The sequence below is a fragment of the Lotus japonicus genome, chromosome 6, assembly GCF_012489685.1.
Source record: "Lotus japonicus ecotype B-129 chromosome 6, LjGifu_v1.2".
Lineage (NCBI taxonomy): Eukaryota > Viridiplantae > Streptophyta > Magnoliopsida > Fabales > Fabaceae > Lotus > Lotus japonicus.
The window spans coordinates 52,136,784-52,154,159 of NC_080046.1; the positions used below are offsets into that span (position 1 = coordinate 52,136,784).

At 36.0% G+C, this 17,376-nt stretch overlaps 2 protein-coding genes across 2 annotated transcripts; one reads left to right on the forward strand and one right to left on the reverse strand.

Annotated features, from left to right (window-relative positions):
- Positions 1-2,824: 2,824 nt before the first annotated feature.
- On the forward strand, positions 2,825-5,932 carry LOC130725531 (uncharacterized). Its single transcript, XM_057576751.1, has 8 exons — positions 2,825-3,061; positions 3,149-3,323; positions 3,422-3,568; positions 3,666-3,856; positions 4,044-4,190; positions 4,327-4,453; positions 4,688-4,879; positions 5,082-5,932. Exons 1-8 carry the CDS (start codon positions 2,825-2,827, stop codon positions 5,930-5,932), a joined length of 2,067 nt encoding a protein of 688 aa, XP_057432734.1.
- A 7,266-nt stretch (positions 5,933-13,198) lies between these two features.
- On the reverse strand, positions 13,199-16,990 carry LOC130725532 (pectinesterase/pectinesterase inhibitor PPE8B-like). The gene is made up of 3 exons (XM_057576752.1): positions 16,705-16,990; positions 13,981-14,502; positions 13,199-13,896 (listed from the first exon to the last, which is right to left on the reverse strand). Exons 1-3 carry the CDS (start codon positions 16,988-16,990, stop codon positions 13,199-13,201), a joined length of 1,506 nt encoding a protein of 501 aa, XP_057432735.1.
- Positions 16,991-17,376: the final 386 nt, after the last annotated feature.

Below are 17,376 nucleotides of genomic sequence, written 5' to 3' on the forward strand. Positions count from 1 at the left end.
TTTAATAAATCAATGTCATCAAAAGATGCTAGACAATTGCGGAAAAATGTTTTGAACAATAAAAGACAAACAAAATTCAATATAAATGGCAATATTGCATTCGATTATGACAAGGAGAACAATATGTCATCGGCCCATTCAGGACCTCATTCACTATCATGTCAGTTACTATTATAGAATGAATTATTTTAACTTTTAAATACTCTTTCTACACATTTATTTGAGTATATAATGATAATACTTATATAAATTTGTAGATGAAAGTAATGGTTGTCCAGAAAGATTTTCTTCTGTGACGACTCCAACTAGAAGTCCATTGTCAAATATATCAAATACTTTGCAATCAATACCAGGGGCGTCCTCAATCATTGTAGATGATGAAGAGAAAATAGATTGGATATCTCATGTGCAGATAGATCTATCATCAACACTTACTGAATTAGCGCAATATCCTGAAGGTAAGTTGAAGGACTATAATAATTTAGCAACATTTACAACAAACATGTATAATTTTCCAAAGGAATATATAAATTTTATTTTGTACAATATTCAGACTAAGTGTCTTAATACTTACAAATAGTATGATTATTGAAATGTCTATTTAAAATATTTTGCAGATTGGTGTAAAGTAAGAAAGTTGCGTTATGCACAAGCAAGGATGCATAGGAAGCATATCATTACTAAGAAGAGGAAACTGTCACTGAAAATGAATGTAAATACAGCTCATGAAGATGTTAATTGTTCTGGGAATGAACATTGAAGGAAGGGATAGTACCTAGAGAGTGGAAGAATGTGCTAGAGAGAGAAACAGAATCAGAGAGAGTGCTGAATTTCATGTGCTATATCATCAAATGAGCAAAAAGTCCCTTACAAATAGTAACCGCCCCCTATTTATAGAGCTTGGGCACTACCTATTGGGCCAATTGGGCCTCCGAAGCTAAGGCCCAACTTAAGGCCAGGCCTTCGCCCCTGGCTGGCTACACACTGGGCGTTGCCCCTCTAGGGGCTCGCCCAGTCCACAAGTCCACAAGACACCGAGCTCGAAGTATGAGAGCTAAGTGTGTCTTTTAAATGTCTTTAAAAAGCATCCTATAGTACGCTGGAATTTAAGCCGCCAACATGGCTCAAGAGAAAAGAAGAAAACTACGTCGCCAACATGGCTTAAGCAAAAGGAAAAGCATTTTCAGTTGCACAGTCCACTGGTCTCGGCGAGCAACCCAAACTTGGCAAGTCCACAAGTCCACACGCGGCGAGATCGATCGCTCCGTACTGACGATTAGTTGGAGTAGGTGAGCGACCACTCGCCAGCGAGAAAGGTGGCAGGCATTGGTCATGTACTGATCTCCCAAGTGTTGACTGGCAATTGTCAGGCGATGGCGCTTTGTTTTTTATGGTGGCGAGGCTTTTCGCGCTTTCTCTTATTTCAAAAACCTTTCAAATTCCTAACTGCCCCACGTGATGAGTCAGCTACATCAGTTTCCCTCTTTATCCGGAACCGTCGTTTCACTTTTCATAACTGTCCCATCATGCGCAGTAACTTCCATCACACGCGCTCCACTTCCCCAAAAACCATCATGACTTTCAATCTTCCACACGCGTCCAACACGCGTCACTCTTCCAACTTCCCCCCTTTTCCTATAAAAACCCTTCTTCCCTACAATCATCCTTTTCCGAGACCCCTTTTTACTTCCCTTATTGCTTACGAAGCTCCTTCTTCCGACTTCCGCTCCGGTGCCGTCGCCTATCACCCTTTCCGCTACCCACTCTTCACATCCTTCTCCGGTGAGTCCTCCTTCCCTTATCTCCGCATCATATATCTACTCATTTTTCCCCCTTTCCTCATTTGACCATAAAAGATGGCCTCAGACCCTAACTCCCCTAATCACCCCTCTTCCTCTTCTGGAAGCGACCCTGATTCCACCGCAGCCGGCGGCCTCCGTCCATTAATAATTGTAGTCAATTAACTCATGAAGTTGGCAGAAGTAATGAAGTTGCTGAAAATGAAGGTACTCACTTTTATCGGTATATTTTATTAATATTTAATTTTAACTGTTCTCATGTATTAATAATTTATTCGGTTTGTGTGGATTACAGAAATCTTAGATATTGGTGATCATGTGTTCACATGTTCTTATTGCAAAGCTAATATGTGGTATGATGAGAGATTGAATAAGAAGAAGAACACATCATCTCCAAACTTCTCAATATGTTGTATGAAAGGTAAGATTGTGTTGCCTCACTTAGAAAAACCTCCTGTGTTGCTTTTCAACCTCCTGACAGGAAATGACCATAGATCCAAGAACTTCCTTGAGAACATCAGATGTTATAATAGTATGTTTGCATTTACATCTATTGGTGGAAAGATTGTTTCCTCGGTTAATGATGGTGGTGGTCCTCCACAATTTATTTTGAGTGGTCAAAATTATCATCGCATTGGTAGTTTGCTTCCACCAACAGGAAAAGCTCCAAAATTTGCGCAGTTATATATATATGACACGCATAATGAGCTTCACAATAGAATGACACATTTCAGGTTAAAATTTATATATTAATATTATATGTTTAATTAAATATTTTATCTTTTTTTGTTAAATGTAGCTAATTTTTAGTAGATAATGACAATGAATGTTGCATGTGCAGTTCTTCTGATAAGAGAGGAAATATTGACATTAGTATTGTGAGTGACTTAAAAAGCATGGTAGACGAACACAACAAATTAGCTCAATCATTTCAGCGTGTTCGAGATTACTTATATGAAAATGAAGGAACTCAATTATCTTTAAGATTATTTTGAAGTCGAGATCGAGATCCGTGGACATATAATATGCCTACTTGTGATGAAGTTGCAGCATTGATTGTTGGTGATTTTAATAGTGAGAAGGTTGGACGAGATATTATAGTTAAAACAAGTGATGGAATGTTGCAGAGAATTCATGAAACACATACTGCATTCATACCTCTGCAATATCCTTTGATGTTTCCTTATGGTGATGATGGTTATCATGAAGATATACCATACAGTGAGGAATACCTGACTAATGAAGACATAACAAGGTTGCGAGTTAGTCTCAGATAATATATTGCATATAGAATTCAAGATAGACAAGTAGAGTATGGAAATATTCTACTCGGTAGAAGACTCTTTCAGCAATTTGTGGTTGACACGTACACTATGATTGAATCACAACGATTATCATTTATTAGAAGGAACCAGAATTTGATCAGAGCAGATTTTCTTAATGAGTTGGAAGAAGCTATTGATCGAGGGGAGACTGATCCTACTACAGTCGGCATGCGTGTTATACTACCTTCATCTTTTATGGGTGGGATGCGTTACATGTTTAATAATTGCCAAGATGCTATGGCCATTTGCAAAAAATTTGGTCACCGGACCTTTTTATAACTGCTATGTGCAATGCAGCTTGGAGTGAAATTAAAAGATATGTTCGTCAAAGGAACCTTCGTGCAGATGAGAGGCCGGATATATGTTGTAGAGTTTTCAAAATGAAACTAGAGCAAATGATGGCTGATTTCAAACAAGGTGCTGTGTTTGGTGGAATTCAAGCAGGTAATATAGTATATGATTAAAAAAGTATATATATTGTAAGAATATCTCTATTACATGCATGAAATATTTAATATTCAATGAATGAGTTTTTTTACAGGAATGTATACTATAGAATTCCAGAAAAGAGGGTTGCCTCATGCTCACATTTTGTTGTGGTTGAAAGATGGTCATAAGATGGTTACATGCGCTGATATTGACAAGCATATATCTGCAGAGTTGCCGGATCCAGCTTTGTTTCCTAAGCTAAGTAAAGCAGTATCACGTTACATGATGCATGGGCCATGTGGCGTATCTTATCCAAAATCTCCTTGCATGAGTGCTGGAATGCACAAAATTCTTTCCAAAAAAATATCAATCGTCAACCAGTATAGATGAGGACGGATATCCTGTTTATAGGAGAAGAGATACTGGAATTACTGTTATAAAAAATGGTGTTCCAATGGACAATGGTTTTGTTGTTCCATACAATCCACAGCTACTAATGAGATATAGAGGTCATATTAATGTGGAGTATTGCAATAAATCAAACTCTATAAAGTACCTGTTTAAATATGTAAGCAAAGGGCCAGATAGAGTCAGTGTACATATAACAAATGAAAACTCTGGTGATAGCAGTAGTCAGGTCCGAGATGAAATCAAACAATACTATGATTGCAGGTACTTAACTCCATGTGAAGCTGTGTGGAGAATTGTCTTTTGAAATTCATCACCGGTGGCCTCCAGTTAAAAGGTTGAATTTCCATTTGGAAAATGAGCAGAGAATATTGTTTAGAGATGATGAAGACCTTGAGGCTGTGATAAGCAAGCCATCTTCTCAATTAACAATGTTCTTGGCCTGGATGAGGGCGAATCAACAATTTGAAGATGCAAAAAATTTAACTTTTGGTGAGTTCCCAAATAAATTTGTATATGACCGCAATTCTCATTGTTGGCGCAGAAGACAGAAAGGGTACTCAATTGGTAGATTGCAATATGTGCCTCCTGGAATTTGAGAGCTTTATTATTTGAGGATTCTGCTAACCGTTCAGAAAGGGTGCACAACCTTTGAGAGCATTAGAACGGTTAAAGGGGTTGTTTATCCAACATTTCATGATGCATGTTTTGCACTTGGATTATTAGCTGATGATCGTGAATATATAGATGCAATTGTGGAAGCAAGTGATCTTGGATCTGGGAATCAGTTACGTAAGCTGTTCGTGTTCTTGATAACTTCAAATACAATGAACAAGCCGGAATTAGTGTGGGAAAAGACATGGAAGATTCTTTCAGATGGGATTGTGCATAGTAAAAGAAATTTGTTAGGGATTCCAGGTATTTTTAAATTTTTTAATTACAATTTTTTACAATTTATATAATAAGTAATTTGTACTAAGTATGTTGTTTTATTAAGATAGTATGATATAATTATTTATTATATATTAAATATCATAAGTTATAGAAAATATATTTATTTGAAATGAACTATTTGAATATATATAATTATTTTATGTAATTATTTTATGCTTATGTGCAGATCTTCGGATTGATGATAATGATTTAAAAAATCTGTGTTTAATTGAAATTGAGAAGCTAATGCACGTGAATGGAAGATCTCTTAAAGAATTTACATGCCTTCCTTTCCCTGAAGCGTGTGAAGGGCTGCAATTTGACAATAAGTTTATTGTGGATGAATTGAATTATGATAAAAATGAGATGGAAATGCTTCATCAGAACCTGTTGCGTTCATTAACATATGAACAGTTGGATGTTTATAGAGAAATTAGCAATGCTGTCTTTACCCAAAAAGGAGGCCTTTATTTCCTTCATGGATTTGGAGGTACAGGAAAAACATTTATATGGAACACTTTGTCTGCAGCATTCAAGGCTAAAGGTCTAATCATATTGAATGTAGCTTCAAGTGGTATAGCATCGTTGTTATTGCCGGATGGAAGAACTGCACATTCAAGGTTTTCAATTCCAATATCAATTAATGAGTGCTCAACTTGCAATATAAAACAAGGCTCACAGAAGGCGGAATTACTTCAAAAGACCAGTTTGATTATTTGGGATGAAGCACCAATGCTGAACAAATATTGTTTTGAGGCACTTGATAGAACTTTAAATGATGTGATGAGACAAGAAATGGGATCTGCTGACTATGTTCCGTTTGGTGGAAAAGTTGTAGTTCTTGGTGGGGATTTCAGACAAATCCTACCAGTTGTCTCAAAAGGCAGTAGAAGTGATATTGTTGGATCTGCTATTAATGCTTCATATTTATGGAAGTATTGTACGGTTCTAAAGCTCACAAAAAACATGAGACTTTTGAACTGTCCCTCGACATCAGATGTAGAAGACATTAAAAATTTTGCAGAATGGATTCTTTAGGTTGGTGATGGTAAATTGAATCCTCATGGTGGTGAAGACTCATAAATTGAAATCCCATAAGATTTGTTAATTGATGATTCAGAATATCCTTTAAATAGCTTGATCCAGTTCACCTATCCTGAAATTTTACATAATTTGACCATGAAGAATTATAAGTATTTTGAAGAGCGAGCTTTGTTGTCTCCTACACTAGAGAGTGTGAAAAATGTTAACAACATGATGTTGTCTATGATTCCAGGCTAGGAAAAGGAATACTTGAGTTCTGATACGACATGTGATATTCTGACGTGCGACGTCCATCAGCGAAAATAGTTGTAACTGCAAACCAACCACTGTAGGTAACCTTCCACGTGTCGTGGTCTATCTCCCACGCGTCAGGCGAGTCTTTGTGGAAGAGCTCATACTTCACCCGGTGCAACATCCTTATCTAATGGCGATAAGCGCCCAAATAGCAAATACCAAGTAAGAGGGGTTAGTGCCACAAAAAGAAAATTAATCAATAAATTCAAAACAGAAACATATTAGTCAAATATAGGGTTAGTCAAATATCAATTAGTGGTCTTAATCCTAAAACTACATGCAGCTACCAACAACCGGTTCCGAAAACGCCTCAAGAGGCGGGACAATCAATGGGACGACTGGCATCTCATTGCCACTTCAAGCATAGAAAGAGAATTTGAGAATTTCTATGGCTTTAAGCATGTTAAGGCATCAATCAGCACACAACCAGATAAATCACGACTAAGACAAAAGATAACAATTACAGCAAGGAGATTAAATGATCATATTTGGTACCATAATCATGTTGGGAACGAAATTGTCAATACCAGCGAAAGGGGGTGTAGAATTTCTCAAAACAGTAAGACAAATTGGGAGCATGTTATCCAATCTTAGAAACAGATCTCGATTTTCAGTCAAGAACAATCAAGGTTACCACATATATACAGATATAGCATGATTTATTCAGATAGCAATACGATTTGATATACACAGTATACATGACTCTCTAGACTGGAACCACCCTCACCTTCGGAGATAATATTGCATGTACACTCAGAACCAAATTTTCAGAAGGGGAGAAGATAACCGATGAATTCATCTCAAGGGAAGAAGTGTTATATATAAGCTACTGGAGGGCAACTAAGAGAAACAACCCCTCAACAATTTCTGCAGCAACACCGGTGGTTTTCTCCCTTCTTTCACGTTATTTTTAAATCTTATTCCTAATAGCAATGGATCTAGTCATTTGTCTTACTAATCTGAAACCAACTTTCAAATTTGAAACACTCTATCACTCTTCTCTTAAAACCAAACCCCCTAATTTCCCTTTCAAAAAAATATAATAAAATGAATTTTGTTTCCATTCAGTTACTCATCTGACAACATGAAACACTATGAATATTCCACTCTCAAGTAACCAATCCCCCTTCTAGAGGAAAATTCAAATATTATTTATTAATAACAACAATAATTCTCAAAAGACTCTAATGCCTTTGAATTAAATTCAGGGTCTCAAAGGATCCTTGACTTTTTAAATTTAGAATTTAATGTTCTAGGAGTAATCATAATATTTTGTTTAGAAGATTTAAATGACATAGAAACTTATATAAAGCTTAGTAACATATTATTTAGAGAATCCTATGTAATTGGTCTAGATTTTATATGCTTTAATTTAAATACTATTTTCCAGTTTGTAGTATTTTAGTATTTTATATCTTGTTCTATCTCTATACCCTGTGTTTTCTATCTTTCTCGTAAGTGTTATTTGGTAGGGTCTTTTTGCCGACTGATAACACCATGCCATATTGATTTTCGTTGCTCGCTATACAATGCGGGCTTCTTAGCCCTTATCTTTTATAGTGAAAGCTTTTGTTTCATGGTTTGCATTGTTGCTCATGATTCATTGGATTTGCTAAACCTCTGCCATACAACTGATGACATTTTACAAGCTTGATCACATAGTGATTATGTGATCATCTTAGTTGTTTTGTTCAGTGCTAAGATCTCAATGGGATCTCTAGAAGCATTTTAGTGGCTGGAAGTTGTCTTAGGTCCAACGTTCTTTGCACATTCCATTGTGGCTAAAATCATTTATGTTGTTGTGGGAACCTTTCTTCGGTAAACACAACAGCAACATAATTTAGTTGTGTTATTGTGTGGTTTGAAAAATGTCTACTTACTGAGGAGGTAGTTGTTGGAGAAAGATATGCAAATGATAATGTTTCCTTTTTGTTTGAGAGGTACTCATTACAATGAAATGATATATAGTGAAACCACTTTTAGTGGGGATGGTAACTATTAGTTCCAATACTGGTTTTTAAACATTTTGGAATTGGGCTTCCTTAATTTTTTTAAGGCTTAAATAAGTTTTTGGTCCCTAACCTTTACCAAATGCTTGATTTTCATCCCTCGCCGGAGCAAAGGTGCGTTTTAGTCCCTAACCCATGTATGCATATTAGGCAGATCCTCTCATAGAGATTATGCGGCGACGACTTCAGCTTGAAGACACACTGCGCTCTCATGCTTCGAGCTCAATATGTTGTGGACTTGTGGACTGGGCGAGCCCCCTCACCATATTAGGGAACTCGCCCAGGAAGTAACTCGGTCCATAAAGACACTACAAGGAGCAAAGGCGTGGAGAGATTGGCAAGAGACCATTTCACTGGCGCGAGCGAGTTTCTATTCAGCGAGTCACCTCACATGTGGCGGAACATCACGAGTCCTTCAGGAGTTCACGTTATTTTTCTAGTTCCTGCGCTAGTTGGTAGTTTATGTATTTCTTTCGCCAATTGGCGATTCGTGTTTCGTTTGCGCCATGTTGGCGACCTATGCGCTTTATATAGGCTTTAGTTGATCCCGCCAAATAGCGTGGTTAGGTGATCTCTTGGGCGGGGAAGCTATTGCAACTAGAAGCTTGAGAATAGTTCCCGCGCATTGGTCGAAACCGCCAGCCGAGGAACGTTGTACCAAGTGGAAAGTGGCGGGGCGACCTGCTAAAGGGATCATAAGGGAACAGAGATTAGCAGTCACATTTTGAAGACACATTCGCTCTCATGCTTCGAGCTCGGTGTCTTATGGACTTGTGTACTAGACGAGCCCTTTTTGTCGGGATGACTTCGCTCAGGAAGGCCTCAGATAGAGGCAGGACCCTCGCCGGGGGGCAAGGAGCGTGAGTTAGGGAGTTGGGCCTCCGTTGATGAGGCCCAACGGGCCCATTAGTGGGGCACTTAGGAAAGCCCATGGAACCTTTATAAATAGGGGCTGGGGTGCCATTGTAAAGGACTTTTGTCTTATTCTAATCAACACATAAATTATTTAATTATGGTCTTGTGTATAATCTCTTTACACCTTTAGGGGTTACCCCTTCCTTAAGTGCTCAGATCAAGAACATTCTTGAAATAATTATATTTAAGGATTTCAACGGATGAAAATATAATCCACTTCATAGAATTTTAAATACAGCAAAAAATGAAAACCTATTAAAAGATTAATAAGATTTAAATGAATTTTAAAAAATATATGATTTAAATGATGAAAAACTAAAAGTATAGTAATTGTGAAAATAAATAAATAATTAAATATCATTGGTTACCTTGTTTTTTTCTTGGTTGCGGGTGGTGAGACTAATATTTCGCTCCACGATCACCGCATAAGTAGTAGGGGGTTAACTAATATTTCGCTCCACGAATCTCTAATTACTTGTTTGAGGGACGAAGTACTGAACCATTACATGGATCATCACTTACTTTTTTTTAACTTAAAAATAAATAATATAATAGTAAAATTTTACAACAAAAACCTCTTTTATATCTCTTGGGTTCAATTCTATCAGTTTCGTATGTTTTGTTTGATTCTCTGTTTTCTTAATTGAAAAAAAAAAAACTCTTGTAAAAATATACTATACCAAAAAGAAAAAGAAAATGTTTGAACGAGATTTTTAGAGTACTCTAAAGTACTCTAAAAATATATTAGACAAATATGTGACTTAAAAATTAAAAATATCTCTAAGATGTTTTAGAGTTTTAAATTTTTTTATTTTAGTTAAATTGCTCCCATAATTTTTACTCGGGTGTGGTGAATGTTAAAGGTCACCTCAAGAGTACGGCTCTTAAAAATTAAATTCTTGATCTAAGGATTCAAACAACCACTTTTAACCACTGTGACCGACATCCATTGGATAGAATTTTAGTTTTTGAACTTTTTTTTAAATAACAACTGTTTTTACAAAAGTTTTTTTTTTAAAATAGTTCATATCAAACTGCCACTTTTTTATAAAACAGTAATTAAATATGTTATTATTATTATGATGAGAATTAGAGCTATATCTTAATCATTTGTGTCATTTTCAGCCCATTTCTATTTAAAATATAATAATTTATTGTTGAATCTGAATTCAAAATAAAATATGTAAAAATAGTAAAATTACAATTGCATAAACATATTTTAAAATAGAAATTTTTTTTATATCAATTCATAATCAACATAATTATTCCATAGGCGGATACACAGCCTGCAATGAAGAAATTAGATAAATCGCATGTCATAAAACTTTTAATTAAAGTTTTCCTAGACTTGGAGGTCCACAATAATATAGACATGTGCACAAGCCTAAGTAACAAGACCCTGACCCATCTTTGTGTATGGATTTACACTTTTGGTCACAACTTCTCACAGAACCACATGTACCTAAAACATCTTGACATCCAACTCCCGCGGTAAGCGGACAACTGTAAATACATGCACAATCATCCTCCTTGACGTTACAAATCCCTCGTCCACCTTTTTGTTGGCTTTTACACCTTGGGTCACAACTTCCTTTAGCACCACAATGACCCAAATCATCAATACATGTATGTCCTTTCACCTTTACTTCTCCTATGATCCAAAATATAAAAACAATCAAAAGTAAATAAATAATAAGAATTTTGAGAAAGATAAATAAATAATATGATTGAACCAATACTGAGATTCAACATCATTTTTATTTGATCTAGCATCAGTGTTATAAGAGAGTACGTACTTACCAGCAAGAACAAGAACCAAGGTAATAATCAGAGTATAATACTTTGCTATAGGATTCACCATTTGAAATATTTTGCCTAATTTCTTTTTGGCTTGGATTCGTTTTTTTTTTACCAAGAAGAATGATTTGGCTTGTATTCTCAATTGTTTCTGATGTGATACTTATATTTATACGAATAAATTTGTGGTTATTTTAGAGGTTGTGAGCTTTTTTTTTTAACATTGATTGGGATAAAATGTTTCGTTTGAAATAAAAAAAAAAACCTAAAACGGAACTCAAAGTATTTTTCCCTTTTTGAAGAAAACAGCAAAAATGAAATTAATATGAAACATTATCATTTCTTTAATTGGATGGTCTATTTGCCAAATACTGTTGGCTATTAATTGTCGTGGATCCCTTTCCTGATACAATTCAATATTCAGATTAAAAGCCATCAATGGCACATTCAATTACCATTATTATTGGATTGATAAAATCAAAAGAATTGAATGCATATTTTCAATTTCATTGCCATAAAGTTGGTCGTGGCCATGAATACACAAGATTAATGGAAAAGGCACTGATCAGAGGAGTCCATAGAGGCAAAAACTGGCCAAGCAGGTCAAAAGAGGCCCAAATGGCCAAAAAACCGGGTGAACCGGTCACCTGGGTATAAATGTCTCTTCCTCTCTTCTTCCACGCATTTCCTCTCTTCCTTCACGTGAAACCCTAGCTCCCTCCCTCTCTCCGCCGCTGTTCCGACCTCTAATCCTCCATCTCCACCATCAAATCCTCCCTCTTCCCGGAGCTCTCCAGCCACCATCGTCTCTCACCCCTTCAAATCTGTCTTCACTACCTCGCGTCCCTTCTTCCTCTCCCCTTTCCCTCCTCTCAACTCCAAAAGCCAGATCAGATCGGAGGTTTCCAAGCCATATTCGAGGCTTCCACGGCGAGATCGAAGTTTTCCAAGCTTTATGAGAGGCTTCCACAGCGAGATCGATGAAGACCCCGGATCGGAGCTATATTGTTTTTTCATTGTAAAAAAAATATAATCCCTGTGAAATTTTTATCCTTTATCATATGAGCGTGTATATGCAACATTGACAAATCAGAATTCAGATAAATAGGCATAGCTTAGTGTGCATGAAGTATCAAACTCATCCATATTTGCCATTCCATAAACAAAATTGCATGGTTTTTTTCTCCACAAAAATAAATTACAGTGTTTTCATTTCATCAAAAGCATAGTCTAATCTGTGGTTTTAACAGAAATCAAGAAAAATATAATCATCAAGCATGTCAATTACCGACTTGGAGCAAGACCTGAGCCATTCACCAAGTCAAGTTACAGGGACAATGCGTTTATAGTCTATAGAACTCTTAAATAGTTAACACTTAACACACTGTATGCAGCTTACTGCAATATCTAATTTCGTGTCAAACAAATGTAAGATGATGGAAGTAGCTACGATTGAAAATGAAAACCCATTAAAACCTCAACTTCATATATTATATGAATGAAGTGGCAGTGAAATTTTACCTGAGATTTTGGCCATTTTGTGACCCACACAATATCTCTTACTTGTCATGTTTTTTTTTTGTAGTGATATATTCACTGCATGGACCATAGGTTCGCCAAGACCCTAAGTTTCAAATTGATAAGCCAATTGACCAAAAAAAATTAAAAAAAATTTGATAAGCCAATAAGCCATGGTCCATGGATGAGTCACCTCACTGGTTGCTAAGTTTCTTTATTTCTTATTTGTCTCTTGCTGCCAAAATGGAGGAAACCCAAGCGCCAGTTCTTTTGGACCTGGAAGTATGATTTTGGTGTTTCTTAATGATGAATGCTGTTTGTTTCTTGTGCTTACCTTTAAGGTGTTTGAAATTAGCGGTTTTGTTTTTGAAGCAAAGACAATACAGAGAGAATGGAGCTCCTAGTGTTATCAATTCTTAATTGGAGAATGAACCTTGTTACCACAATTGCCTTCTTTCAATGCATTGCCACAAGGCTTCGGAGTTTCTGTGTAGTTTCAAATTTCAATGGATCTGCCCTCACATTTTTTTGTTATTTTTATGAAGCAAAACATGGCACAGAGTATGTAACGTGTAGTTGAGGTTGGGAATTTGGGGTAACCTTAATGAGGGTTAAAGTGTGTTTTTTTTTTAAGATACATTTTTTTTGAAACACATTAAAAGACACATAATTGTACTGAAACGAGTCTTTTTTATTGATATCATCATTTTGCTCAAGTTACATTTATTTAGTTCCCTAATCCAGGAACAAAGGCTACTCCAGTTGAAGGTAGCCATTGTTCCCCCATAATGAGTTCAGACACCGTGAACTCGCTAGCCTGGCTAGAGTCAGTAATCACATGAAAGCCTGCCCATTTAACCCGTCTATCTAGCCTAGCTCCTGGTCCATAGTTATTGTACTCAGCATAGTACAATGTGTCTAAATACAATGTACCACTCCACTCCAACCATCCTTCAGGGCTCACCACATCACTCATGTAGGATTGCATGAAAGCAACTCTAGAATATTGCTTCCATGGTCTTCCAAGGTATGTCGATATGGAGCCAACGAAGGGTAGAAGGTCGAGATCTGCTGATATTTTGCAGAACTGGAAGGAGAACGCAGATGCTAGGCTTGAGCTTGTTCTATCTTGGGCTGTGATAGTGTTCTTTTGCATTGGCAATCCTTTCTTGACCAATAAATTGCAGGATTGGAAAACCGCAGAGGCGTGTCCAAATATGAAGTCCACCGTGCCCCTGATGTAGCAATATCTGTAGAACTGTCGCTGTGAATAAGCATACAAACTGTCTTCGTAACCGAAAATCTCACATTCGTCAAAGACCGAAAGATCAGCTGCTGATCTCAAAGCGACAACTTGATGATATTCAGGCCCTGCGGTGTTCCTGAAGGATATGCGCTGTGCTATAAACCCTCTTCCATCGACACCTTCAAACATAAAGTGGAAGAAAAATGAGAAAAATATCAAATATATTAATATATTAATTAGCTGTATATTTGGAGTGTTCTTACCCAAGGTAGCTGTGTAGTATGTGGTCAAATTCTGATGGTAGCTCAAACTTCCAGAGATGACAGTGAGATCCATACCATCTCCTACCATTTTCAAGTTCCACTTGTTCTTCCCTATGCTAACTATCTCATTGTAAACTCCTCTTTTTATGTAGATGACATAACGTCTGCTGCTAAAGTCTGGAGCTGCACGCACTGCATCCATGATGCTTTTGAACTCTCCACTCCCATCAGCAGCAACTATAGCATCAGGAAGATCTACATTGGACTGCAAGTCCCTAGGATCAACCCACGGAGGAAGTTCACCCTGGCCTTGGCTGTTGGACTGATGTGAAACATGATGCACAAGGGTGAAAAGCTCATGAACTAGCGAGTTCACTTGGTCAACTTTGGGGGATATCAGATCCTTCACACGACCATTGTTGGTGCCTTCAAAACCCTCCATGCATGTATGTGTATCAGCAACTATAGCACTCAGCCATGTCCTCAAATCTGAACTCAAATTTCCAGTACCCTCATGCTTGCCTAAGACAAAACAATATTAACTTAAATTATATTATAGGAGACGCCCTAAAAAACTCTCAAAGTATAACCCATGGTCTTATAAATTTAAATTATAAACACAACCAACTTATATTATTAATCTATTTGTTTCGTTCAAAAATTATTATTAATCTCTTTTACGCTTATAAAAAAAAGAAGTTAATTAATATATTTTAGCATTAATATCCAGGCCTTCATCAAATTTTTTTGATAAGAAAAATAGAGTTAATAGTGGGAAACAGTTTTTTTTGGTCTCAAATAGTGGGAAATAGTTGATGCCAGGACACTTGCTAGTCTGTTTTTGCTTCTCCCGTCAGCTAACAGGCTCACGTTCTATATTGTCAATTAACACGGGTCTGTGGAAATGGCTGATTGTATTGTGGCAAAGACTACTTCTTTTGGGCTTTGACCCATCATGAATGAATCATTATTTTTCGAACAAAAAGAAAAAGAACAAAATCAAAACCATTAGAAAACTACAGCCAACATCCAACAAGGAAAGTAGGAAACGAAGAAAATAGCTCAATACACAGTAACAGTTTTTTTACATGCATGCGTGAAACCATGAAGGGACATAGGGGGCTATAGAAAATTTTCTATGACATATGATGTAGAACTTTTTCATAACAGTTTTTATATATGAGTTTAATGGATATAGTGTAAAATAGTTTTACACAGTCATCCAATCAAAGCATGCACATATGAGAGATAATTACATTTGACTTTAATTTTAATTAAAAAAATAAGATATTTTCTGATTTGACGGAATTCAATTGGATGTCTGTGTAAAACTATTTTATACTGTCAGTGCATATCCATTAAACTCTTTATATATATAAAACATTGCAGAAAATATATGTAAGTGGGGTATTCTCACGTTATTACTCCGGGGCATGTTTCGATTCCCGTTCCTGACTTTTAAAGTAATATTTTACATTTTTTACAAATCTCTCTCTGGGCTGCTCCTTATTGTGTTTTTTCCTGGGCTGGGCTGCTCCTTAACTTTTTCATAGCCCAGAAAACAATATATATATATATATATATATATATATATATATATATATATATATATAACGTTGCAAATTCTATTGAATTTTCATAGAAAATGAGATTTGAAAAGAAATCAATTTTAAGATAACAACATTTATCAAGCAAAGAGTAAAATAATTCATTTAATAAATCAATTATTTATTTTATTTTTTTGATAAATTTCTCTAAAAGACTAACAACCAAAAGTACAAGAATCTCTTTTTTTTTAGTGAAAGACTTGTGTGAATATATAGTTATAAAAAGGTCATTTAAAGGTAAAAAACTATTTATCAATTCTAAAAACTTTAAAACATGAAAAAACTTATTATAAAATTTCAATATTTATATTCATGTATATAAATATAGTCTAATCTTTATTTTTATGTGTGTATATTCATGTATTGAAATCTTACTTACTTTGGTCCCTTCAAATTTTTTTCCTAGTTCCACCACTACATGTATAGTATAGTTTAAACAAATAATTACCAAAGTAGTGCAATTGTTTTTTAATTACTAAGCTACTTCACTTTTTCTTTCTTTTGAAATCGCCACTGCCAGTAGCGATATTTTTATTTTTATTTTTAACTTTTTCAGCTAGTGACGAAAACAAACCCGTCACAAATGCCTAGCATAAAGGAAGGTAGAAGTTTTCCGTCCCAAATTAGTTAGCGACGGAATACTCTTTACGACGAACGTAAACCGTCACAAAATCCTAGTGGAGATAGGAAATGATTAGCGACGGAGTTTTGAGAGGGATAAAGTCCGTCACTACTTTCTTTATATTATATGCTAGGATTTTGTGACGGTTGCTTTCCGTCACTAGTAAATGAATGTAAATAACAAAAATGAGGTGTAGCTACTGGCAGTGGCAATTTCAAAATAATATAGTTACACCAGATTTTTTTTCTTTTTCGAAAGCTCAACAAATTTCAATAATAAGCATAAGAAAAAAACATCTCAGTCACATGTGAGGATACAACAGTACAAAACATCCCGTTAGCACAAAGGTTCTATATAATATACTAATTAACTTGATAATTAAAAAAAAAGTTGCATTACTTTAAAAATAAATATTTGTAAAAACGTACTACAGGTTTATTAAAAAAAAAATTGTAAGAACTGCAGCATGTATGTACACAGTAACTGATGATATACCTTCGGAGCCCTCAAATGCTGACATGCACCGACCGATCTCGTCTGTTGACAAATCCAGCAGCTCCAAACATGTCGATATGGCGTTGGACAACCGAGAGTTGTCAACGCTGCCCATGGTGCTCAGCTCATCCCGTAGTACGTTGGTGACATCGTTGAGAACATGACGTACTGTTCTTGCAGTGTGGATGAAGTTTGATGTTTGTGCAGCACCATATGAGGGGTTATAGCATAGGGCCAGGAAGAAGAAGAAGAAGATGAGTGTGGGGGTGGACCGGGTGGTTGACATGGTGTGAGATGTATTGTTGAAGGTGATTAATAAGGAAGCTTGGTGGAGGAGGAGGAGATTATATGAGGAAGAAGAGCAGGAGGAAGAGACTTGAGAGTGAGGAGAGCGTGATGCTGTAGTGAGGAGGAAGTGGAGGTGCTGCTTTATATAGATGGTCAGGGACCATCTGTGTAATTAAATTAGGTGGGGGACTAAAATCATAGAATTGGTAAATATCAGGGACCAAAGTTGCAATTAAGCCTTTTAATAATATATGTTAACTTTAAAAGTAACAAACTTTTGTTATTTATCATTTACTACTGTCATGTTTTCCTTTAGGTTTAAATGCACTATTAGACCCAAAATTTACATTTTTTGCGATTGTTGACCCTGATCTTTTTTTTTCT